Raw genomic sequence first — 27,643 nt, 5'->3', positions numbered from 1 at the left:
TAACGAAATGGACAAAAATAGTTCCTTTTAATTTTATTACCCAAACAAAGAAAATCTGGATTTTTGAATTAATAATACAACAGTCTACCTATCCAGTATGAACAAAAAGAGAAAGGAGGAGAGAGGGAGGGAAGGAGGGAGGGAGAGAGAGAAAGAGAGTGCGACAGTGTGGGATTTGTGAGTGTGTCTGTGTGTCTGTCTGTACAAACCCCCATAACAAATAGGAATTGGAAAACGGATTCAAAACTGAATATTAATATCTGCCCCCAAAAGATTAACATAAATCTTTCAACAAATAAACTACGTCCAAGAAGATAAAGAACGAGGGAATAAATGGATTGTGACAGAGCGATGGGGAAGGAGGAAAGGAAAGGGAGTAGTCTTAGTTTTCACAAAGTCTTATAAAACGCTTGGCAGACGATATTGTATCTCATCTTAAGTCATCACTGCTTACTATATCTATTAGTTTAGAAACAATTTACCAGAAAACCAATAGTTTGCAATAAAAAAACCTTTCAACACACACATACATACCTGGCCCCTGAAAACAGGGGAGTGAGAGTTGCCAAAGGAAAGGGAGGAGGAAGGAAGGAATAGAACAGAATAAAAAAGATGGATGGAGTTTGTCGGTTGCCAGGTATGATATGCCCATTTAATCAAGACACTCAATGCCTAATACAAACGCATGGGGGTGCTACCTCTATATACACATTGTATAGTGTGTGTTTCTGTGTGTGTATGTATTTCTGTGTGTGTGTGTATTTATGTTTGAGAGAAAATGAAGAAGAGTGACAGAGCGAAGATGAACGGTAGGAGAGGGTGATCGAATTGACAATGTTTTGGCAGTGTGTGTGTGTGTGTGTGAGACTGTCTGATGGTGGTGATGGTATCATTCAGTGGCGCCGTTTCTTCTTGCTGCTGGGGGGCGGGGCTGACGAGCGGCCCTTCCTCTTCCTATTGGCCGACGAGGTCTCCTCCGCGTCCTCATAGTGAGACTCTTTGTCCGCTGAGGGAGAGGAGAGGGGAAGAGGGAGATGACGTGTCAATATCAAACAATTTGCAACCGATTTCACAGCCCCTTTTTATTATGTGAAGAGAGTCAATAACAAACATATAAAAGGTCAAAAGTGTCATAGGTCGTTGAATGAAGAATTTCCAATTCACATCGGATAACAAAGTATTATTTCCCAGTGTTTCTCAGCCTTTTCTATACCAGGGACCAGCAAGAGATGGTGTCTCTTGCTTCAGGGATGGTAAGCTATGATTCTTTCTCCTTGGGGGACTGCTTACATTCAAATGGGCATGTAGTAATGTAGACTCACCTTTCCTGGCCTCCTCTTCCAACTCGTCCCAGTCTTTACCACTCTCCTCTTCACTGCCCAGCGATGCACTGTAGTCTGAAATATACACACACACACACAGTACTAAGTCTCTGTATGTGTATGTGTTCTGTGCGTGTCAGACAGTAAGTCAATGTAAGTGATGTGTGTGCGTGTGTCAGTAAACGTCTGTGTGTGCGCGCGCGTCTCAACATGATGCGTTACCATTACCAGAGTCCTCGCTCTCTGAGTCATAATCTTCATCGCTGTCTTCCTCCTCTGCCTCACTCTCGTCTGCCGAGGGGTTGAAGGTCTCATCTTCCCCCGACTCAGAGTCATCCTCCGCTCCCTCCCCCTGAAAGAGAGAGACGGATGAAGAAAGAGACGTTTGTCAAACGTCTTCATTTTAACACTGAATGTTTTCTGTCTTGCATTAATAGCTCTAATCACACACACGCCCACATGCTCCGCTCACACCAGTGTTAATTACGTCAACAATAACTATGACAAAAAATACTCGCCAACAACCTATTTTCCCTGATGAAAACTAATGACAATAACAAGATGAGATGCCCTGAAAACCCTCCGCATTATTACCAATTACTTTTCATTTTAAACATGAAAATGTAACGAGAATTCCATGGACATTTAATTTGACATGAAGCTCCTGTTTTGTCCAATCAGAAGCATGCATCATCCCTTTGTAGAATATATAATGCAATCCTCTCATTGGCCGATAACGTCTTTCTGTTGAGTGGGCTGATTGAGAGTTGACCTGGCTCTCTCACACACACTGCTCCCGGTCACTTCAATCACTCGTCTCGGGCTCTCTTTTTAACTGATGCGCAATTGTAACAAACTAACCTCAATTAGAAACAATCATGTCTATTAAAAGTATTTGCTTTCATAGAGGCCATTTTTGCTCTGATCACATCAGAAGCTCCATGTTGCTATGTGCGCTGTTATTCACGTGTGTTGCGGTTGCTTTTTTCCGATTGGAAAAACAAATGCATTTTGCTGAATAAAGTACAGTAATACTTCAGGCATTGTTGGAAAGCACATATTCTCCCCTTTCAAGGAAATCACTGTTATTTACCCCCCTCCTGCGGTTCTGATGGAGAGAAAATCAGAGCTAAATTGTTTAACCTATAGGCTTTATATCCTACATGGTTAATTCTGGCTGGCATTGGTTACAATTTTGCCAGCTAAGGTATATGAGGCGATAATGGGCCTAGTTGGACAAGGCTATTTGAATGTGCACATGATGCAAGTAAGAGGTAAATATTAATTATTGAATGGAAAAGTTGCACTGACTAAAATGTGACTAAAACTAGACCAGAATTGTCCAGAGTTTTTGTCGCCTGATCACTAAAACTAATTAAGGATGAAATTACTAAAATGTGACTATTAAGACCAAAATATATTTTAAGACTAAAATATGTGTCAAAATTAACACTGGCTCGCTCACACACACCCCTCACCTCGCTCTCCGGGTCTAAGAAGGACCAGCCCCCCTGTTCAAAGAAGCCCTCTGGATCGTCCACTATAGTCTTCATGATTTTAGTCCAGTTCAGAGACTGGACCCCCTCTGTGTACTTGATATCACAGGAACTGGAGGAGAGAGAAAGGGTGGTGGGTTGGGGGGGGGGGGGGGGGGTAAAAACAGTTGGTATGGTAAACCTCTGCTAAAACACAAACATCAATTGAAAATCGAATTCCTTTCCTGAGAAACTAAACCATTCTAATATGTCCATAAAGAGATCGATTGATTTATGACATTTAGCTGAAACTTTAATCCAGAGCGTCTTACTGATGTGCTTACATTTTCGTATTGGTGACCCAAGCGGGAATCAAACCCACGGCTCTAGCATTGCGAGTGCCACACTACCAACTAAGCCACACAGAACCACTTGACTTACTTGAGCCACTCCTTGATGGGGTCAAGTGAGTTGACGGGCACTGCGTTGATCATGGTAACCTTCTTGCTGTAGTCCTTGTAGACGATCACCACGTCAAAGTTCTTCAGGTGGAACTGAACACGCTCAAAATGAACCAGCTCGACCTCATCCAGAGTCACCACGAACGGAGGCTGGAGACGGAAAGGAGGAAAACAGGAGGAAAAGAGAGCAGAATATATACTGCTGAATGCATGTCTCTTTTAGTCTGAACTTTAACTTACTAAGGATTTTATTAAATCTGTAGTAAAATATCTGCCTTTAGGCCTAGCTTTGTTTAAAACACATGGTGGAGAATGCAAGCAGTATTGCGGACTATATCAGTAAGGGTGAAGAAGTAGTATTCATATGTACTGTAGTAGTAGTAATAATATTAATATGTGCTGTAGTAGTAGTAGTAGTATTCATATGTGCTGTAGTATTAGTAGTAGTATTCATATGTGCTGTAGTATTAGTAGTAGTAATAGTCACTCACCCACTCAGTGGTGTTACACAGGGAGCTGGAGGTGGGCTGCAGTAGGCAGGTACTCCTGTAGGGGGCGCCCTGGAACCTGAACACACACACAAGCATTCAGTAATGTCCTCAACAAGTCTGATATTCTTCAAACTTGAACATTGTTTTATACTGTTTATTACTTGAACACCCAACTCTGTGCTTCCCACCCCTAAAGCTAGAATCCTCAATTGAAACAATAACAAAGCGGTCACTCCGCCTCTGTTTTGGTAAAAAGCTGAGGGATGGGCCTGGAGAAATGTAAACACTAGTGCTGAGATATTAACAAACATTTCGGTTTATTTGGGGTTTTTAAATAACTAATTGACCGACATCGGTTCAAGTATTTGAATTCCATTTAGTTCAGTATAGTTTTCTGAGCTCAACACGCTGTTTCTCTAGAGAGATTTCTCTCTGGGACATGTCATCCAACTCATCATAGTTAAGTGCAGGAAATGTGGTAATTAACTACAATGACCAGAATCCATTGCGCCTACAGCTGCCTGTCCTCATTGGTTCTTGCCCAGGCAAGCCTGTGGGGCCAGCAGGCAGACATGTAGAGTAACCACTCTCAAATTCATAAACAGAGCTAAATGATTGTTTTTACCATGTTTTGAGGCTATACAGTGTTTGTTTACATTGTTTACAAACACTGGAGTAAAACAAGCTTATATTTTGGGTTCTGATGGGGCATATACAAGTTACATTTTTCAAGAATCAATGGGTATATATCACCAAGTCCAAAAATGGATGTAGCAACAAAGAATTCTAGCTTTAACACACACACACCTACTCAAAGTGCCCTACCCTGCCAATATCCCTCTACTCCCCCAACTCTCCCTCTCTTTCTGCAACCCTCCCATCCCACCTCCATAATGATATTAATAAACGCCATTTAGCAGACGCTTTTATCCAAAGCGACTTACAGTAATGCTTGCATACATTTTACGTACATTTTCCTCCATCCCTCTCTTACCCATAGACTTCGTTAGACTACAGATCTTTGTATCTGGCCATTTATGGCGTCTGTGAAGGCATGGGCAGCGCCATTGAGGCTATCTCCATTTTGAAATAGTCATTTTCTTCTTCTATTCCTTCTATATGCGTTGATAAACAAACTGAAAGGGTGCATACCGCCACCTGGAGTGTGTTTGAACAGGTATAAAGCAAAGGTTGCCGATTTACTGCCACCTGCAGTTCATGGAATGTTTGCTCACAAGTACAATTCATTGGCTGACTCCAATAGGAAGTCACACCCAGTTGACTACTTTAAAATGGTGGAAGTCCTCAATGGCAATTTGTCCATGCAGAAATGAGTTATTTCCAAGTAGCGATCTCATCTATCGCTCTTACCCGAGGTCTCGGAAGGGCACTTCGAACTCCAGCTCCTCCTTGGTGAGGGTCTCCACCTTCTCGATGAAGTTCTTGAAGGCAGACTTGAGCTTGTGTCTCATCTCCCTCTCCATCTGCTCGGCATACAGGTCGTCGCGGTCGTGCATGTGCTGGTGCTTGCCCAGATCTGTGGTGATCTCACCCACCTCTGTGTAGAACTGCACATCCGTGTGACGCTTCTTACCAAACATGATGGCGTTCTGAAGGAGGACGAGGGGGATAAGTCAAAATGGACGCACAAACACAGACACACACCCCAAAATCAAGACCCCTCCAAGTGCCACAGGCGAAAGCATAGACCCAAATACCCACAGCTTGATTACAAATGCATACGAGGTCAGACATGTACTAAGCCTATGTTTATCACAACACACCAACACGGGTAGGTACCTTGAGGTGGAAGTGCAGTACAATGATCATTTCTCCGTCACAGGGCTGGAATAGGGAGTGTTTAATGTTGTTGTAGAGGATGTCCACTTTGTCCCCGCGGACGGACGTGAAGCGGAAACCTGGACAGACATACACATGTTATTTAACAGGTTCGTTGATAATACATTCTTGTAGTCTTTACAGCAACAATCGGAACTGAAAAGAACCTCAACCAATTCCTCATTCTCCATCATGTTTCTTTCCCCTCTCTTCTTTCCTCCACTGCTCTCCTCTGCCCTAGGGTTCCAATTATACAGTGCGTTCGGAAAGTATTCAGACCTCTTGACTTTTTCCACATTTGAAATCCTCAATCTACACACAATACCCCATAATGACAGAGCGAAAACAGGCAAATGTGGATGTATTAAACATTTGCAAATGTATCAAAAATAAAAAACAGAAATACCTTATTTAGTAAGTACTCAGACCCTTTGCTATGAGACTTGAAATTGAGCTCAGGTGCATCCTGTTTCCATTGATCATCCTTGAGATGTTTCTATAACTTGATTGGAGTCCACCTGTGGTAAATTCAATTGATTGGACATGATTTGGAACGGCACACACCTGTCTATATAAGGTCCCTCAGTTGACAGTGCATGTCTGAGCAAAAACCAAGCCATGAGGTCGAAGGAATTGTCTGTAGAGCTCCGAGACAGGATTGTGTCGAGGGACAGATCTGGGGAAGGGTACCAAAAAATGTCTGCAGCATTGAAGGTCCGCAAGAATACATTGGAGTACATCCTAATCTCTCTCTGATTATTTGATTTCAGAACCATGGACAGCTACCGAGAGAAAACATCACTGACTGCAATGCAGCCCCACAGCAGAGGAAAGAGGCCACTCTAGGCGGGCCACGAAATGAAGAAATGCTGAAACTGATGTTCGACAATCAAATTCGATATGTAAATAAACGAAATTCGTTAAGGCTGGGTCATTGACAGAAAGCTTATTTTACACTGCTCCAGCGAAACGAGGCCCGCCATGCATTTATGAAAGCACTTGTTTCCAAAACTCAAATTCTCTCACTCTTTTTACAGTTCTACAGGAATATTAAATGATATGTTAAATAAAAGTGTTATTTTTATTGTAACAATTGTGGAGTTGTGCAATGTGTGATAACAGGTGTCATATTATTAGTAACTATTATAGGCAGCTGGCTAGAAAGTGACTGCAACATTGTAACTCTCCGATGCAGGGGTTAAAGTAAAATTTCCTTTTTGACCGGTAAGGGACCTCCTATATGTGCACGCGCGAACCAAAATGTTTTATGGGCCTAATCATAGACTTGCATACAGTGGCTTGCAAAAGTATTCACCCCCCCTTGTTGCCTTACACCCTGGAATTAAAATTGATTTTGGGGGGGGTTTGTATCATTTGATTTACAAAACATGCCTACCACTTTGAAGATGCAAAATAATTTTTGGGGTGAAACAAACAAGACAAACATTTTTTTAAATTGAGTGTGGATTACTATTCACCCCCTTTGATCTTTGCTCATTCTTCAAGGCAAAACTGCTCCAGCTCCTTCAAGTTGGATGGGTTCCGCTGGTGTACAGCAATCTTTAAGTCATACCACAGATTCTCAATTGGATTGAGGTCTGGGCTTTGACTAGGCCATTCCAAGACATTTAAAATGTTTCTCCTTAAACCACTCGAGTGTTGCTTTAGCAGTATGCTTAGGGTCATTGTCCTGCTGGAAGGTGAATCTCCGTCCCAGTCTCAAATCTCTGGAAGACAAACAGGTTTACCTCAAGAATTTCCCTGTATTTAGCGACATCCATCATTCCTTCAATTCTGACCAGTTTCCCAGTCCCTGCCGATGAAAAACATCCCCACAGCATGATGCTGCCACCACCATGCTTCACTGTGGGGATGGTTTTCCTGGGGTGATGAGAGGTGTTGGGTTTGCGCCAGACATACCGTTTTCCTTGATGGCCAAAAAGCTCAATTTTAGTCTCATCTGACCAGAGTACCTTCTTCTATATGTTTGGGGAGTCTCCCACATGCCTTTTGGCGAACACCAAACGTGTTTGCTTATTTTCTTCTTTAAGCAATGGCTTTTTTCTGGCCACTCTTCCGTAAAGCCCAGCTCTGTGGAGTGTACAGCTTAAAGTGGTCCTATGGACAGATACTCCAATCTCCGCTGTGGAGCTTTGCAGCTCCTTCAGGGTTATCTTTGGTCTCTTTGTTGCCTCTGATTAATGCCCTCCTTGCCTGGTTCGTGAGTTTTGGTGGGCGGCCCTCTCTTGGCAGGTTTGTTGTGGTGCCATATTCTTTCAACGTTTTAATAATGGATTTAAATGGTGCTCTGTGGGATGTTCAAAGTTTCAGATTTTTTTTATAACCCAACTCTGATCTGTACTTCTCCACAACTTTGTCCCTGACCTGTTTGGACAGCTCCTTGGTCTTCATGGTGCCACTTGCTTGGTGGTGCCCCTTGCTTAGTGGTGTTGCAGACTCTGGGGCCTTTCAGAACAGGTGTATATATACTGAGATCATGTGACATTGATTGCACACAGGTGGACTTTATTTAACTAATTATGTGACTTCTGAAGGTAATTGGTTGCACTAGATCTTATTTAGAGGCTTCATAGCAAAGGGGATGAATACATATGCACGCCCCACTTTTCCGTTATTTATTTTTGAATAATTTTTTGAAACTAGTTATCGTTTTCATTTCACTTCACCAATTTGGACTATTTTGTCCATTACATGAAATCCAAATAAAAACCCATTTAAATTACAGGTTGTGATGCAACAAAATAGGAAAAACGCCAAGGGGAATGAATACTTTTGTAAGGCACTGTATAGAATTGGAGCCTATTTCTTCCTATTCCAAAACGTGGTAGGCCTACCTGTTTGACAAACACAATTATGCTATCCATAGATGTCGGTATAGCCAAATCCTCCAATACTGTCGCATGCACTCCTTAAATACCTCAGTGTCTGGGAAGGGCTTGGTGTGTTTGGGCTCGGATTGAGTGAGGGTATCCCATACCCTTTGTTAAAGAAAAGGGCTTTATATTTATATTTTGAAATAAATACATAAAAAGTATCCAGATTATATAAAGCATTCTATAACAATGCTTAACTCCATGATGCCTTATGGTAGAAACAAGCTTTAAAATGCACGTGAAAGATTCCTATCTATGACATTCTGAAGCTGAGCTGCAGCCTATAATATTCAAGGAGACAAACTAATTTACTTTGCTATTCTGTCCCTATTAATTGAGCTTTTCACTTTCTGAAAAGAGAAGATGTTTGTTTAAACCCAGATATCTTTTAGGGAAGCACTTCTGTTGTTGGGTTATGCAAAATAGCCAGCAGTTGAAGCTTACATTTTTCTGCTTCGGTAGAGCGTCTGTCTGGGTGGAAAGGTAACTTTTGAAAGTGCCATGCTTTGATTCATAAGGATGGCTAAGATTTAATTATTTGCAAACAAGACACTGGTTTGACATTGGAGAAATATGGCAAGAAGGTCTATTTCTCTGTCCATTCTTCCCTGAAACTTCTATTTCATTATCCACCATTCTTTTGAGACTTTTTCAGCCCAACATTTTCTTTTGATTGCAAGATGTTTTTCCCCAATCAACGCACACAGAACTATAAAAAAACGAATTTAATAGAGACATTGGTGATTTTATCAATTAAATCAGATAGAAAATATTAGGCTATGTTATTGACATTGTCCTGATTATATAGCCTTCTAACCAGATGTGTAACTTTTTCCTTTTTTATTTGTAGCATAGGCATATGGATTGGGCTGCTATTATGTTCTGTTCCTCCGATTTTTAGCGGATAAAAAAATTGGCCCAAGGCCAAACCTATTGTGGACACCTGCTGTACATAGTTTAGCTGGGATAGGAGGGGGGCAACCGTTTTTTGTCTTGCCTAGGGCTGCAGACCGTCCAGGGCTGGCCCTGCCCGCACTCAACTATCACTCAAGGCATCATTCGTTTGTGGTACAAGAGCAAGAAGTAGAATGATAATGAGTGCAATTACGTATCACATAGTGAAAGACATGGAACCAATTCAAACTGTGGAGAAAGACTGTTTCAGAAAGTTGATTCGAACTCTAGACCCAAGATACGAGATCCCGAGCCGTAAATCCTTCAGCAAAACATGTCTGCCAGAACTCTACACAGAATGTCGGGACAGAGTTGCCAACGAAATCCGTAACGCTGCATTCTTCTCCACCACTGCCGACTTATGGTCAAGCCGGACCACAGAGCCATACATTAGCCTCCCGATTCATTACATTGACGACAACTGGAAGCTGCAAAGCAAATGCCTTCAGACCTCTTATTTCCCAGACGACCACACCAGATAAATAATTGCAGCTGGGCTGAGGGAGCCACTTTCATCCTGGGGCTTGAAAGAGTCGCGTCAAGTATGTATGACTACCGACAGCGGATCGAACATGGTCAAAGCATTGGAGCTGAACAAATGGACAAGACTAGGGTGTTTCGGACATAGGCTACACATTGCTATTGGTAAGTTCCAACGTCCAAAACAAATAGAGCTTGGTAGAAAAATAACATAACTTAAAACAACTTAAAATGCAGAATAACTATTGTATTCCTTATCTCCTGTTTAAAGTTATAGCTGACTACACTGCCTGATCATTCTTATACGTTAAGCCGAATATATACAGCTATGCAAATCTATAATATTTGTAAATTTGTGCAATATCCAAACATTATATGGATTACATTGCTTTGATTTATAATTGATACATTAGCCTATGGTTTCAATATATGAATCTATCCTCTCTCTTCCAATAATAAATAGCCTACTCAATAAATGATCCCGTTTTCTAAAGCAACACAGCTCTCTTAATCACAACAGTTGTATGTAAATCTATAGATGGATTTAATTTGTAATCATGTCCAGTGTCCATGCTGTAAATTGTTGTAATTTCAGCAGATGCAATGTTATTTCTATTGAATAATTGTGATTCATATGTTAATTATTTTTCACCTTTTTATTTTTCAGAGAAGAGAGTCCAAAACGAACCTCGGGTTTCCCGGGCCATAGGAGTGTGCAAGAAAGTGGTCAGCACACTTTCCTATAGTTGGAAGAAGCAGAAGGCCCTGACAAGTGCACAGGATAAACTGAGCCTGCCCCTCCACAAGCTCATCATGGAATCCCTGACAAGGTGGGGATCTCGACTGCAGATGATGGAAAGAGTCCTGGAGCAGGAAAAGGCCATCACACAAGTCCTGGCAGCAGACAGAAAAACATGGCACCTTGCACTCTCCTGGCAAGACGCTGATGAGCTGCTCACCATGGCTACCTTTCTGGACCCAAGGTTCAAGACCACCTACATGACCACTAAGAAGCTGGTGGAGGTGAAGGTGAGAGTTGCCTCCATGACAGAAGCCCTCCTGGTAGGGAACACAGCCATGGGAGACTTCTCTTTTGAAGAGGGCCAGAGTGAGGGAGAGCAAGAAGCTGCCACTGCTCCACAATCAGCAACGAAGTCCAAGAAGAGCCTTGGGAGCATCTTTAAGAAAACCAGTAGTGCACCTGCCTTAAGAACCCAGAGACAGGTCATCGAGCAAGAGCTGGACAGCTACACTCTGAGGATGGCAGCAGACAGTGAGGCTGATCCTTTGGAGTGGTGGCGAGTTCACGCATCCAACTTCCCACAAGTGAGTTGTCTGACAAATAAATACTTATGCATCCCTGCCACAAGTTCGCCCTCTGAGAGAGCATTTAGCACTGAGGGCAATGTGGTCACATGCCACAGGGCAACTTGGAAGCCAGAAACGGTCAATAGGCTGGTGTTCCTGGCACGGAACTTGTGAAGACGGAAGCAGTGAATTGTTACATGGTGAACTGACAAACATACAGACTGTCTGGTTAATGCTTGAAGAAGTTAGTTTGAAAAGGTTTCAACTTGAATTCATAATGACCAGTGCAGCAACACTCCCTATCCAATCTGACAGAGTTTAAGAGGATCTGCAGAGAGGAATGGGACAAACTCCCCAAATACAGGTGTGCCAAGCTTGTAGCGTCATACACAAGAAGACTCAAGGCTGTAATCGCTGCCAAAGGTGCTTCAACAAAGTACTGAGTAAAGGGCCTGAATACTTACAGTACTAGTCAAAAGTTTGGATACACTACATCACTTATTTTTACTATTTTCTACATTGTAGAATAATAGTGAAGAGATCAAAACTATGAAATAACACATATGGAATCATGTAGTAACAAAATAAAGTGTTAAGAAAATCAAAATAGATTTTATTTTAGATTCTTCAAAGTAGCCACCCTTTGCCTTGATGACAGCTTTCCACACTCTTGGCATTCTCTCAACCAGATTCATGAGGTAGTCACCTGGAATGCATTTCAATTAACAGATGTGCCTTGTTAAAAGTTAATTTGTGGAATTTATTTCCTCCTTAATGTGTTTGAGCCAATCAGTTGTGCTGTGACAAGGTAGGGGGGGTAATATGGACCAAGTCCATATTATGTAAAGAACAGCTCAAAATATTCAAAGAGAAACGACAGTCCATCATTACTTTAAGACATGAAGGTCAGCCAATCCGGAAAATGTGAAAAACGTTGAATGTTTCTTCAAGTGCATTCGCAAAAACTAATCAAGCGCTATGATGAAACTGGCTCTCATGAGGACAGCCACCGGAAAGGAAGACCCAGAGTTTCCTCTGCTGCAGAGGATAAGTTCATTAGAGTTACCAGCCTCAGAAATCGCAGGCCAAATAAGTGCTTCACAGAGTTCAAGTAACAGACACATCTCAACATCAACTGTTCAAAGGAGTCTGTGTGAATCAGGCCTTCATGGTCGAATTGCTGAAAAGAAACCACTACTAAAGGACACCAATAAGAAGAAGAGACATGCTTGGGCCAAGAAACACAAGCAATGGACATTAGACCGGTGGAAATCAGTCCTTTGGTCTGGAGTCCAAATTTGAGATTTTTGGTTCCAACCGCTGTGTCTTTGTGAGACGCAGCGTAGGTGAACGGATGATCTCCGCATGTGTAGTTCCCACCGTGAAGCATGGAGGAGGAGGTGTGATGGTGCTTTGCTGGTGACACAGTCTGTGATTTATTCAGAATTCAAGGCACACTTAACCAGCATGGCTACCACAGCATTCTGCAGCGACACGCCATCCCATCTGGTTTGGGCTTAGTGGGACAATCATTTGTTTTTCAACAGGACAATGATCCAACACACCTCCAGGCTGTTTAAGGGCTATTTGACCAAGAAGAAGAGTGATGGAGTTTTGCATCAGATGACCTGGCCTCCACAATCCCCCGACCTCAACCCAATTGAGATGGTTTGGGTTGAGTTTGACCGCAGAGTGAAGGAAAAGCAGCCAACAAGTGCTCAGCATATGTGGGAACTCCTTTAAGACTGCTGGAAAAGCATTCCAGGTGAAGCTGCTTGAGAATGCCAAGAGTATGCAAAGCTGTCATCAAGGCAAAGGGTGGCTACTTTGAAGAATCTCAAATATAAAATATATTTAGATTTGTTTAACACTTTTTTGGTTACTACAAGATTCCATATGTGGTATTTCATAGTTTTGATGTCATCACTATTATTCTACAATGTAGAAAATAATATAAATAAAGAAAAACCCTTGAATGAGTAGGTGTGTCCAAACTTTTGACTGGTACTGTATGTAAATGTGAAACCTGTTTTTGCTTTGTCATTATGGGGTATTGTGTGTAGATTAATGAGGAAAAAAATAAACATGTAATCAATTTTAGAATAAGGCTGTAACATAACAAAATGTGGAAAAGGTCAAGTGGTCTGAATACTTTCCCGAATGCACTGTAAATAGACTCTTGCCCAAAGTCTCTTGGCAGGACTCACAATTACATTGTAATTTCAACTCAGCTCCATCCCCCCCCCTCTCCTCACCATTGGTATGGGCCTCCAGCGACCCCTGCATCCTCTTCTGGGCGATGTTGGGCCTGATGTAGAGGTCTTTGAGTTTGGGGTTGGAGCGGTTCAGGTTGATGACCAGCGAGTCCTGCTTGACGATGCCCTCCTTCTCCTTCTCCTCAGCCTCCCGGGTCTTGTAGCGCTTCTGCACCTCCTTGATGATGCGGAAGGCATTCTGGAGGTTGGTGGACGGGACCGTTGGGTCGCCCGGCGCCTTGAGGTTCGACGCCCGGTACGTACTGGGGGGGGGGGGGGGGGGGGTTTGAGAGAGAAAGAGAGAGAGCAAAATGGTCAGATAAAGCAGCAGTTGGACACAAAGATGAATACATCACACACACACACCTACCCGACCACCTGCTTTATATTTGACAACAGTGAAACCTACAGGCAAATGGGCGCACACACGCACGTTTAATTTCCCCTTACATTTCTTTAACGAAGGTGGCGTCAGGGTTGGGGAAGATGTTGCCCTCGTTGCGTCCCAGAGAGCTGCCGGGAACATAGAAGTTTATCCTCAGGTAGGTCCAGTCTCCTTCCACCGACGAACTGATGTTCTACACACACACACACGGATAGACAGAAACATGGTGAGAGGGACACAGAAATGCCAAGTTTTTCCTCAGATACACTACCAGTCAAAACTTTAGACACACCTACTCATTCAAGGGTTTTTCTTTATTTTTACTATTTTTTATATTGTAGAATAATAGTGAAGACATCAAAACTATGAAATAACACATATGGAATCATGTAGTAACCAAAAAGGTGTTAAACAAATAAAAATATATTTTATATTTGAGATTCTCCAAATAGCCACCCTTTGCCTTGATGACAGCTTTGCACACCCTTGGTATTCTCTCAACCAGCTTCATGAGGTAGTCACCTGGAATACATTTCAATTAACAGTTGTGCCTTCTTAAAAGTTAATTTGTGGAATTTCTTTCCTTAATGCGTTTGAGCCAATCAGTTGTGTTGTAAGAAGGTAGGGGGGGTATACAGAAGATAGCCCTATTTGGTAAAAGACCAAGTCCATATTATGGCAAGAACAGCTCAAATAATCAAAGAGAAACGACAGTCCATCATTACTGTAAGACATGAAGATCAGTCAATCCGGAACATTTCAAGAAGTCACAGACCCATCTCAACATCAACTGTTCAGAGGGGACTGTGTGAATCAGGCCTTCATGGTCGAATTGCTGCAAAGAAACCACTACTAAAGGACACCAATAAGAAGAAGAGACCTGCTTGGGCCAAGAAACACGAGCAATGGACATTAGACCAGTGGACATTTGTCCTTTGGTCTGGAGTCCAAATTGGAGATTTTTGGTTCCAACCGCTGTGTCTTTGTGAGACGCGATCTCTGCATGTGTAGTTCCCACCGTAAAGCATGGAGGAGATGTTATGGTGTGGGGGTGCTTTGACTGTCTGTGATTTATTTAGAATTCAAGGCACACTTAACCAGCATGGCTACCGCAGCATTTTGCAGCGATACGCCATCTCATCTGGTTTGGGCTTAGTGGGACTACCATTTGTTTTTCAACAGGACAATGACCCAACACACCTCCAGGCTGTGTAAGGGCTATTTGACCAAGAAGGAGAGTGATGGAGTGCTGCATCAGATGACCTGGCCTCCACAATCCCTCAACCTCAACCCAATTGAGAAGGTTTGGGATGAGTCGGACGGCAGAGTGAAGGAAAAGCAGCCAACAAGTGCTCAGCATATGCGGGAACTCCTTCAAGACTGTTGGAAAAGCATTCCAGGTGAAGCTAGTTGAGAGAATGCCAAGCGTGTGCAAAGCTGTCATCAAGGCAAAGGGTGGCTATTTGAAGAATCTCAAATTTAAAATACATATTGATTTGTTTAACACTTTTTTGGTTACTACCTGATTCCATATGTGTTATTTCATAGTTTTAATATCTTCACTATTATTCTACAATGCAAATTCGGTCGAATTGTGCGATTGTGTGTGAAAAGAGGTCACAGAAATCCAAATATACATTTTGTGAATGGGTTAGTGTACGATACTGTGTGTGTGTGTGTGTGTGTGTGTCAGGTACCTTGATGGTAGCGATATGGAAAGGGGTGGCGATGCCGAAGACAGGCATGACGACCGTCTCGTATTTCTTATCGATGAAGATCTTCATGTCTCGAATGTCTTTCTCTCGAGGCATCTGAGAGCCGTTCTTGTAGGAGACATTGGACTTTCTGGACCTAGAGGATGAAGACACAGAGAAATACTTCAATAATCATTCAATTAATTGGTACAGGCAGACATTTTTGGAAAGTGCATTTACATAAACATAGGGAGAAAGTGATATCATTGATTATTGAATAATGTAAATCATTAATAAAAAATGCTTTTAGACAGCTGAAGCACGCACACAGATTTTCTTCAGAAAAGGTGTAGTTTCCAGTTTTCTACAATAGGCCATTTAGACATCATAATAATAATAATAATAATAATAATAATAATAATAAGCCATTTAGCAGACGCTTTTATCCAAAGCGACTTACAGTTATGCGTGCATACATTTTTACGTATGGGTGGTCCCGGGGATCAAACCCACTACCCTGGCGTTACAAGCGCCATGCTCTACCAATTGAGCTACAGAGGACCACCAGAGGACATAATACTATATATATCCTCATAACATAATTCCCATCCCCATTCTTCCATCTCTCCCCAATTATGCACATTATACAACCTCTCCTCATCCACTCCTTTATGAACTCTAACCAGCATCCTCCCATCTCCCTCCTTCCAAACATCATTCCATCACCTCCACTACTCCTCCTTCCACTCCTCTTTTTCCTCGTTCACTCACTTCTGGACCTGTTGCTCTCCTTTCTGTTCCGTCAGACGTCGCTTGGCCTCCTCGTTCACCTGATTTGCCAGCTCCTTCTGGTGAGCCCGCCTCTTCTCCTCTGCCGTCATCTCGTTCTGACCAATCAAATAACAGTGTTCCTCACAGTCTGACCAATCAAACAACAGCGTTTATCTCATACACACAGATAGTTTAAGTATAGGGAATTTCTCTCAAGAACACACAGACACAGCCTCCCGAGTGGCGCAGTGGTCTAAGGCACTGCATTGCTGTGCCACTAGAGATCCTGGTTCGAGTCCAGGCTCTGTCGTAGCTGGCCGCGACCGGGAGACCCATGGGGCAACGCACACTTGGCCCAGCGCCGTCCAGGGTAGGGGAGGGTTTGGCAGGCAGGGATGTTCTTGTCCCATCGTGCACTAGCGACTTCTGTGGCGGTCCGGGCGCAGTGCATGCTGACTCGGTCGCCAGGTGTACGGTGTTTCCTCCGACACATTGGTGCGGCTGGCTTCCGGGTTAAGCGGGCACTGTGTCAAGAAGCAGTGCGGCTTGGTTGGGTTGTGTTTCGGAGGACGCACGACTCTCGACCGTCGCCTCTCCCGTGTCCGTACGGGAGTTGCAGCGATGGGACAAGACTAACTACCAATTGGATACCACGAAATTGGGGAGAAAAAGGGGGCTAAAATAGAAATAGGATTTTTATATATATATTTTAGCACGAACACGCACTCACCCTAGTCCTGTCCTGAAGTAAAGCTTGTCCACGCGCTCCCTTCCCCAGTAACTCCTCTGCATCGTCTGCATCTTCCTCCTCATCATCTTCCTCATCGTTCTGACGAGAACAAACAAATATTATTATTTTTTTATTACAATTTCTATTTATTGAGGGACAGTGTGAAACAAGAATCCGAGAGAGACGGTGGTCACCTTTCATACCTTTAGGAAGATTCCAACGTTCTTTAACTTCTTCTTGACCGGCGTGAGAACTGTGGCTGGATCATCCTACAAGAGATGCACAGATACGCAGACATTTTAATGCACACACACTGAATGTTGAGTGTTTCTTTACTACTGTCAATGTGCTAATATCAGATATCAAAATTTATATTAACAGAACTATACGTTTGACTCGCTGTAAGACTTTGTAAAAATAAAATAAAGTGGGTGTGTACCGGTTTTACTATACTTATGAGTACCAAAAGTCCACACAAGAATAGTAAACCAAGGAAAACTATGACAAGTGAGGACATGTTGCCGGTCCTCACAAAAAAAAATGGCTATTTTAGGATTAGGGGTTAGGGATTGAGGTTTAGGGAAAATAGGATTTTGAATTGGAATCAATTGTTGGTCCACAAATAGTCCTTACAAGTATAGTAAAACAAACGTGTGTGCCCGCCCCCACTTTGTTGAGCTGTACAAAGTGTACAGGGCATAATTCTGTTCATTTTCCCTCTCATTCGTCCATCCCATCCCTCCCTTATCCCCCTCTCCTACCTCGATCTTCACCAAGTCTCCTATGACCAGGGCGTATTTAATCTGTTCCCCCCCATCCCTCCCTCCCTCCTACCTCGTTGATCTGTACAGAGTCTCCTATGAACAGGGCGTATTTCTTCTGCTCCTCCTTCTTCCCCTCCTTATTCACCAGGTCAGCGAAACCCAGGCTGATGCTCAGTACCATACCTGAAACACACACACGCAACACACACAGTTATGAAAGCGTCCGCTCTACACACTACTTAAAATTGCCTTTGTCTAAGACACACTGACAATACCATGTCTACGAAGTAACTGACAATACCATGTCTACGAAGTAACTGACAATACCATGTCTACGAAGTAACTGACAATACCATGTCTACGAAGTAACTGACAATACCATGTCTACAAAGTAACTGACAATACCATGTCTACAAAGTAACTGACAATACCATGTCTACAAAGTAACTGACAATACCATGTCTACAAAGTAACTGACAATACCATGTCTACAAAGTAACTGACAATACCATGTCTACAAAGTAACTGACAATACCATGTCTACTGACAATACCATGTCTACAAAGTAACTGACAATACCATGTCTACAAAGTAACTGACAATACCATGTCTACAAAGTAACTGACAATACCATGTCTACAAAGTAACTGACAAGACTCAGTAAGACAGTACAGGGACTTGAATTCTCACCTTTCTTCAGTTTGTACTGGTTCTTGCTGTTCAGGACCAGAGAGCCCTCTCTGAACTCTATCCCCATGGCAAACCTACAACAGGGAGAGAGAGGGGGCGCACAATAGTCAACATATGGGGAGCCTGTGTGAGAAGTTAAGAACGTGTGTTTGTGTGCATGTGTGTGAGAGAGAGAGAGAGACGGAGAGCGAGAGAGCGTGCGAGAAAGAACGTGCGTGTGTGTTGCATGTGTCTTACCCTAGGTTCTTGGTGAGTTTGGCTGCTAGCTCTGGTTTCTCCTTCTTAACGTAGTTCAGCACTGCATTGTACGCGTCACAGATCTTTACACCTATAAAGAACAAGGTAAGAATAAAGAAAAAGGTTCGGTTACGGCAACCATGTGTACTCTATCCCACAAACACACTCCCTCTCACCCCAACCCTCACTCCCTCCATCCCTCAAGGGGTTTGAGCAGCTCCAGCTGATGTCCTGCATCTCCCCCTCTCTTTCTCACTCACACACACAAACACTCTCCCGCCATCCTTCACTCACCATGTTTGAGCTCTTTAAGCAGCTCCTCCTCCACCTGTAGCAGGAAGCTGTAGTTATCCTGCATCTCCTGTGGCGGGTCCACCATCAGGGTCCGCACCAGGTTGGAGCAGTAGGACTTGTAGCGGATCCCCATGGCACATGTGATGGCCCCAAAGTGCATGTGGTTCTTGTCACTGTCACAGGGAGTTATAACAGATGGGTTTATAGAGGTTATAATGCTTTATAAAGGAGTCTGCTGTGACAGGTACTGTACAATTTGATACACAAGGAACTGTGTCTTTCTGGTCAAGAAAAGGGGATCAAATTAAAGATTGACGACTTTGCAGTCACAAGCCAGTTAAGCAGTAAACTGCCGATTGACCGTAGGAAAAAAGGCAACCCCGTGGAAACCGTCGTTCGCTATAGATATCGCCATGGAAACGGCTGTTACCTGACGACGCTGAACTTGAGGCTGTAGTTGCCCCCGCTCTGTATAATGGGGGGGTAGCACATCTCCACAGTGGAGGGGTCTGCTCCCCCAAGGTACTTCTTCTCCTCAATGGCCTTCTCCACAGACTCAGCCAGCTTACTGTGGCGCACCTTCTGTTTGGGCAGACAGATAGGGACACAATGTTAAGAAAGGAAAGGAATGGAATGGATTCAAAACTATTTGGACGTAAACCGTTAAGCTTACATCTATGTTTGCTGTATGATGTTCTTTCAGGCCAGTCTAGCCCGGTTCCAATACTTTGAAAATGCATCCTTTCTTCCTAACTTGAAAGATATCACTGATCTGACATGACTCGATTGGTGAAAGCCGGTGTTGGGTCAGTGATTTCTCCAAGGGAGAAAGGTAGGGAGAAAGGGAAGAAGAAAGGAAGGATTTTAAAAGTACTCAAACAGGACCTAGATCTTCTCTGTGTCCTTCCTTACCTCATCTGCGTCTACGATCTCCATGACCCTCTCCTTGAAGAACTTGGAGTAGACCTCGCTGGTGACGGCTGCAGCTTTCTTCATCAAAGCCAGCTCCCCATCCTCCTTCACAGCCATGGTGTAGGCCACTACCGCACTGATGTCCACCTGAAAAAGAGGGGGAGGAAGGAGTTAAACCAAATGAGGATCCACAAACCAATGAGTAGCTACTTGTACATTATACGCATACAAGCACATCACAGACATATCCCTGGGTTGGATTTTCAACCTGCTAACACACACACACACACACACACACACCCCATCTCACCTACAACATCCTCCCTTCCTCTCACCTTCTCCAGGCCCTCAGCAGTGATCATGTCATTCCAGCTCTTCATGTACTCTCCGGGGAACTTGTCCTTGCTGAACACACCTACAGTCTTGCCCTCCTTACTGGCCCTGATCGCCTCCATCATCTTCTCAAAGTTAGCCTTGTTGCTCTCATTCTGAGGGGAGGAGGGAGGGAGAGAGAGAGGTTTGAGTGTTACCAACTAGCTTAAACACATTCATGCGAGCGAGTGAGCATACGCACACACTCTCACACACACACGCTTTCCCCTCACGCAAAAACACAAACGCCCACACGCGCTCACAAACATGCGCTCACAAAGTCTCTCTCTCACACAACTTTGCAATTACAAATGGCTATGAGACTTGAACAATCACACAGACTTGATGTCACACATTACAAAGGACAGGCATGTTGGGAAAAGATGCATCAACACTGAAAGCCAATCAGTGTTAGACCATCCCGAGTCTACCAAGCAGTGCTTACCTTTTCCCTGACGAGCAGTGTGATTGGTGGAACCCCGTTGGCGTTCTCGTTGCCCTTGGTGACTACCACCTGTTTAAGAAACTCCACCTTCTTCTTGCTGGCCAGGAAGATGATCTTAGACTCACAGAACACCATGATGGTGTCGGTTAGCTCATAGCCAAACAGCCATGTCTTGAGAAAAGAGGAGGAGGAGAGGACGAGCATACATGTTATTCTCTAAAACTGTTGCTTATGCTGGAGTAGGGCTGGGCGATATGGCCTAAAAATCATATATAGATTTTTTCAAATTTATGGGTGATTCACAATATATTTTTTTATGTTTCTCTAAATGAGCTTTGTTGTACAATTAAAGGTCAAATACACTGCATTTCAAACAGTCAGCAATAATCAAATAAACTGAGGACTTGGGAATATACCTAGGCTAAATATAAGCCTTCCACACCATAAGACCCACCAATAATGTTATTATTTTATCAAAATCGTTTAACCAGCTATTTTTTTGCAATAATCAATGATTTGGCATTCAAGTCTGTCTATGAAAATGCCCTTTTTGTTCAAATTTAACCAGAACCATGCATAATGCACATTCACTAATAATGACTAACTTCTTATAGCAGGCATTTTAGAAAATTAACACAGGTCTCATAAACAGGTAGCCTAGAGGTTAAGACCGTTGGGCCAGTAACCGAAAGGTTGCTGACTCAAAACGCGGAGCCGACTAGGTGAAAAATCTGTCGATGTGCCCTTGAGCAAGGCACTTAACCCTAATTGCTCCTGTAAGTCGCTCTGGATAAGTGTGTCTGCTAAATGACTAAAATATTAAAATGTCAAATGTAAGCACAATCCCACATGCTAGTGAGTAGCCAGCTAATCTTTATATTTCAAGCTTAGCCAACTTGGATCTATTTGCTAGCTAACAAGGCAGAAGTGTTGAATTGTTATGAACACACCCTTCTGTCTGTCTCCAACTGAACAGCATGCTAGCCTGTCCACTTTGTTCAGATTAGGCTTGGGCGGTATACCGTATACCGGGGTATTTGGAAATAGCCACCGGATGGTTTTTCAATACCGTTGAAACTATTTCTTTGAGTTTATTTTATAAAATGTGAATATTTGTTGCTACTTCTTAAGTAAATACCTGCAGTCAACTTGTGCAATATGTTAGGAGATAAAGAAAATCACATTCTTCATTTCACCTGTCACATAATTTTTCATTATGAAGCTTACCGGTAATCTCCAGTCACGTGGTGTTTGTTTACAAGCACACAACAACAAGAGACCGGAGCCTTGTGAGTCACTCACTGTTGTGTAGCACGTGCCATGTGATCTAGTTACAGTATGAAATTCACAAATAACTGCTTGCCAGCTAGATAGCTTATAACTATTAAGTTAAATGTCTAAAATGTGCTAAATGCTCTGCAGTTGTGCATTTAGTTTGCTAATTTAGTAGCTAGTTAGCTATCTAGCTAAGTGGTTTGCTTCTTCCAAAATCAAGCGTCGCTTGGTAACAGCAGAGAATCCCCTACTAAATCAAGAGCCTTACTGTCTAATATTCGTTTTGTGCATGCAGCAAACTGTGAGTAGCATTACTTGTATAACTTTATGAGCCGGGATGTCTGTCCTGCAAACACTTTAGGTCAGATAATGCAGAAAATGTTCACATCGTTAGCATTTAGTTAGCATTCTCTATGGGATTTTACATGTACTTGTTAGCATTGCTAACCTTCGAATTACAAAGGCTCAGCGTGGGGTTAGAGAAGTGCTGAAGCGTGGGGTTAGAGATGCCACTTTGTAATAGAGAAGTTTAACTTCTCTATTACAGTAAAATTGTGTCTCAATGTGTTTCGGTGTCAATATGACCGATTCTGTTGGACTAAACCTCAAATGTAAATGTTGAGTTGAGAGCGCTTGTCAGAGAGGAAGAAGTCATCTCTCCATCTTTGTTGTTGTGAGTGGCAGGGGAGAGGCTTGGTGTGTGTGTGTAAACAGAGAGGAAGAGGCGAAGCGAGAGGTTTCACTCTGGCCAAAATCTGTCAAAAATAAGCCCTATGCATTAATGGGTTTATTTTGGACCTAAGCTTGTCGCCTGCCTTCCCGCCTTTGGGACAACGGCTCCCTTTGTTAGGGCGGAGACATGAGCATCTCATTATATACAGATATCTGGTGTAAATGGGAAGGTGCAAACAGCACAGAAGGAGTGAAGGAGATGAGACCAAAAAGACAACATGAGAACAAGAGTAAATAAACGCTAATTAAAACGAAAATATCGGCGCAAAAACATAAATTACAATTAATCGAATTCTATATATTGCCCAGCCCTATGCTGGAGTGTAAACCAGCTATGTTTCTTCATTACAGAAGCCATAACACACACGTAAACGTGTGCGAGCACACGCACACACAGGATTTGAAGTCAGACAGATGTTATGTGCAACAAGTTATCAAGGAGACAGATTTTCCCGACCTGACCCAAATGACTCCAGGCCCCAGCTACAGCCTACAACTGGGGGTCCAGAGTTTTCCCTGATCAGCTCACACAGTCAGGAACAACTCCTGGATAGGGGTAAGGTCCATGAGTTTTACCTGCAGGGCAGTGGATTTGGCGTACACAATCTCCTCGTCCACCCCAACAGAGACCACCATGGCATCCACTTTGCCAAACTCATCTTCTCCTTTCTGTTAGAGAAAAATAACAAAATAGATACTTGTTGATTAATAATACAGGAATGTTTTACATAGTTCTAACTAAGTCAACTAATGAGCAAAAGGGTACAGCTAGCCACAGTTGTGAGTGTTGGTTGACAAGATGCTGGTTGTTCTTTTTGAGTGCAGGTGATAAGTATGGAAAAATTGCTAACAAGCTACAACCTAGCTAGCTAACCAGTTAAGAACAAGCTGAAGTTGCTAGCTATCTATTGCTATGGATATAGTACTATCTCAATGTAACTAGAAAGAAAGTTGCTAGTTAGCTATCTAGGTTGGCATTCAAATGCATGGGATGAGCTTAATCGTTGCATGACCCTCAAAATAATAAAGTGCACTGTGCATGTAACAGTGATTACTTGGCGCGATATAAAGCTAGCTATCACGCTAGCTTGAACATGTCCAGCTTTCTGATGTTGGATAGTTGCAGGGCCGGTGCCAGAACGAATCAGTTGGATGGGCATTGACATTTTTTTAATGGGTTTTATAGTAAAGGCATGTAATTTAATTGTAAAAATGTATTACGTTATAATGTGGCAAGAAAACAACCAGTCGTGATGTTGTCATCGGATTGTCAAACAAATCACTTCAAAAAGCAGGTTACCTTTGCACATTCGTCCAAAATAATTCCAGCATCCGAAGAGTGGCTGAAACTATCTCACCGGAGAAAGCACCCGAGAGAGCGAAACAGCGCCCCTCTGTTTTACTATTTGTAGCCCATGTATCTGATGCTGTCTGGTCAAAAAAAGTACGACATGCCACACTCTTTTTGTCCAGACAGCATCAGGCTCCACATTCTGAGACAGAAGGGAGCTGTTTTGCTCGCTCAGATAGGGAAATCGAATGAATTGGCTGCTGCACAGTCACTATGGGGGCTCTTTCTAGAGCGCCCGGATAAATTGTGCATGAGAGCATTTATTTATTTTTTATCTCTAAAATGGTTAAACTGGTGAGAAATGTGTGATTATTGAACAAATCTGGGAGTTTGCTTCATTTACTATCATACTAAATTAAGATATAATTATTTGCCATATCTAATTAAATGTAGTTTATGCTACTTTCCATGATGTGGACAGTTTTGACCGAATCGGGGGAAATTACACATTTTTTACCTCAGATTGGTGATGTTAGTATACAAGTTTATAGTCAACACAAAATCAATTGCTTAAAACAGATCAATATATTTGGTTTTGTAATGTTGATTGGGGGGGGGGGGGGGGTCGCAGGAAACACAATGCTCTATAAAATACACTGATTTGACAGTCAAACTATCACTTAAATAGAAGCCAACTGTTGTCACTGTTGATATCCTATGGCGGGTCGTGATTCTTTGAAGTTAACAGAAAAAGTGGTTTGTTCCCTTTTCTGTGATGCCAGCCTCCTGAAATCAACATCCACCATTCCAAAATATAGATATACGCAGCCTTCTACAAGTTGTCATCTAACCAACCGTGTATAGGCTACTCCAAGCTTCCGTGTGGCCTTTGAATAGTGTTAGTTTAAAGAGCGCTACACCCCAAACGTTTGCACCCTGTTCTATTTCAGCGTGATATCGATTAACCAAAAAAAGTGCTGCGTTACACTTACCGCGTTGGCGACCCACTTGAATCAAAATGCAACACTTCAAAATGTAGCTACATGTTTTCTACAAATTGTACTCTAACGAGTGATGTACACGTCAGAGGTCGAGTTAACGCAGAATTCTGCGGTTTTAATCGTGCTGCGTTTTGTAGACGCAGATCGAAAATGCTTCTATTGTTATTTTTGCTCGTCTTCAGACTAATTGTATGCTTCAGTTGCACTTCTCCACTCGGGTGAGAAATATTTGTTCTTGTCTTCAGACCAATCAAATTCCACAGGCATTAGATCAGCAGACTGAATGATGGCAGAGAGGAACAGGCGATGGTTAGGCTACTTTTCTCCGGTAATTTTAGCAAGTTAAAATGCAAGATTAACTTCAAGCAAAACAATAGTAAGTGTAGCTGGATACATTCTTACTATGGTAAACATCAATCTGATGGCCATGCATCGTCTTTGCAAAAAATACCTTGCTCTTTCATTGTAAACTCGTTTACTTGTGTGGCTGCTAGCCAAATAGCATTGCACTTCTGCTGTCATCCGATGAAAACGAAGCTATTTTCTGCTGAAAGTTTTGCATTTATTTATTTTGTGTGATGAAAATCTAGTTGCACGTCCCTTATCACTCTATTGACGAAAACAGTGTGGCCTTTCAATATAAACAGCAGGTGAAATGGTTTAAAACGCAGATGTTTTTTATGGTCCGTTTTGAAAATGCAGATTTCTGAAAGCTAATGCGACCCTTGACACATTCCCAGATTATGTGTGGTTTTTGAGCAGTGTTAGTTTTAACAGGACACGCAACCTCATCTCCCCCCACACGCAATTTATTTCAACGTGATTGACAAAAGTGTTGCGTTTCTCTTTCTGTTTTGGTGACCCCTGTATCAAAATGTAGCTGACTGTGTTCTGCAGGTTGTCCTCTAACCAGTGATGTAAAAATATCTCCAGTTTCAATGTGGTTTTGGAGTTGTGGTGGTTTTGGAGTTGTGGTAGTTTCAACAGCTCATATCCCCCTAATTGATTAGTGATTTATTGCCACTTGTCAATACAGGGTTTTTGGTGCATGTGCAGTTTATAAGGTGCTTGTAAAGTAAAAATACAAGTAATATGATATTATGTATATTTCGTTTTTTAAATTGTATATACCAAACTGTTTCTGCATATTAGTTATTGATTTCAACTTAGGTATAAGGTATATAAATGGAGCTTTCAACATTAATGTTCAATGGTATTGTACTTAAATCTGGTAAAAACTGCTGATTGAGTCCAAAATGGGCTGTGATTTACTTATTCTGATGATACCAGAAATCACCAAAACGTGTTTGCCCTGCCTACTCAGATGCTTTATCTGAGATTGATGTGTCTTTCTGTCAGCGAGTGTCTCAGTCAAATAAATTATCAATATTTAAATATTTTATTTGGATGGGCAAGGAAGTACGGTAGGGCGGGCCATGACCCCTAAGGCCCGCCCTGGATAGTTGCTGGCTAGTTAGCATGCTTACTGGTGCTAATTAGCCATGTGAACAAGAAGCAACTAGTTAGTGAAGATAACAATTTGTCAAAACATTACATGGTACTTTCTGACATTGTATTTTGGTGCCAATTTTAGATGTGCAATCCAGAATATGAATTCATAATTTTCTAGTTAGCTAGCTGGCAACGAGCTAACGTGGTTGTGCCACAGCGCCAGATACTGGTAATTGACTGGCTGGCTAGCTAGCTACGCTAATGAATAGATAACTGCCTGACTTGGTGGATAATATAAAATGCAGAATAAGTGGCAATGTTGTAGATATTAGTTTTAGGATATGTAAGATCTCCTGAATGTATTAAATCCACAATAGTGTTTCATGCATGTAAGTCTACCTATATAATCAAAGTGAGGCCTTCCTCTCATTGTTGGGTGCATTTTGCGCTTCTGTGCAACAGCAACATTGCACTCACTCATACCGAAAACAAAGTCAACCACGTACTTCAAAAACGCGGCTATCCGCCAGCATCTAAACTAGAGAATGATTTTACGAGTTTTACCCTCATTTATTAAAAAGATAATCGTTTCTATCGTGCCGTTTACCTTCCAATTGCTATATAAGCGCTTGATTCGGCGGTAGTACGCTTCCTTGTCCAAATTTACCGCCATAGCGAGTCTTCTGCACCTTCAAACTCCAGCTCCTGGCTTCTCAGATGAGTACAGGCCGGATGAGTGGTTGCTGCTTCACGCACTTTCCACGCCTTGAAACCTCTATCAAAATATATTATTCCTTCCTCCTCGATGTATGGACGATGGTTACGTTCAATTCACCCCAAGATGTGCCTCTATGGCTATGTTGCTCAATTTAAAAAATCGCCAAAAAATGTTTACATTAAACACGCGTTTTGTTAAAAATCGATATTTAAAGTAAAAATGTCAAATTCATAATTTTTCTTGAGATGAATAATTGCATAACATCTAGCTGTTTGTTATCCACACTGGTGCCACGCATAAACGACTCGATTATAATTAATACCCCCCACCTTCTCCGTTTTCTCCTCCTCTCTCCCTCCCCCTTCTTGCAGTCTGTCGAGCACTTTACATGTCAGATAGGT

At 42.4% G+C, this 27,643-nt stretch overlaps 1 protein-coding gene across 2 annotated transcripts; it reads right to left on the bottom strand.

The window, feature by feature from the left end:
- On the bottom strand, positions 1–27,551 carry LOC311132922 (FACT complex subunit SPT16-like). 2 transcript variants are annotated; one of them, XM_084166307.1, is made up of 24 exons: positions 27,132–27,551; positions 23,357–23,449; positions 20,774–20,944; positions 20,292–20,444; positions 19,957–20,103; positions 19,475–19,626; positions 19,045–19,217; positions 18,751–18,841; positions 18,514–18,587; positions 17,894–18,006; positions 17,263–17,328; positions 17,060–17,158; positions 16,330–16,445; positions 15,562–15,715; positions 13,930–14,057; positions 13,480–13,742; positions 5,550–5,668; positions 5,121–5,359; positions 3,750–3,825; positions 3,239–3,408; positions 2,801–2,930; positions 1,545–1,674; positions 1,323–1,397; positions 1–1,006 (listed from the first exon to the last, which is right to left on the bottom strand). In XM_084166307.1, exons 1-24 carry the CDS (start codon positions 27,195–27,197, stop codon positions 894–896), a joined length of 3,111 nt encoding a protein of 1,036 aa, XP_084022433.1. In that variant the 5' UTR covers positions 27,198–27,551; the 3' UTR covers positions 1–893. The 2 variants fall into 2 exon arrangements, with proteins under 2 accessions (XP_084022433.1, XP_084022434.1); XM_084166308.1 differs by having other exon boundaries at positions 20–1,006; positions 1,551–1,674.
- Between the last annotated feature and the right edge of the window lie 92 nt (positions 27,552–27,643).

This window comes from Coregonus lavaretus (assembly GCF_964263955.1).
Source record: "Coregonus lavaretus genome assembly, chromosome: 7".
Lineage (NCBI taxonomy): Eukaryota > Metazoa > Chordata > Actinopteri > Salmoniformes > Salmonidae > Coregonus > Coregonus lavaretus.
This window is presented reverse-complemented; position numbering and strand designations above follow the sequence as displayed.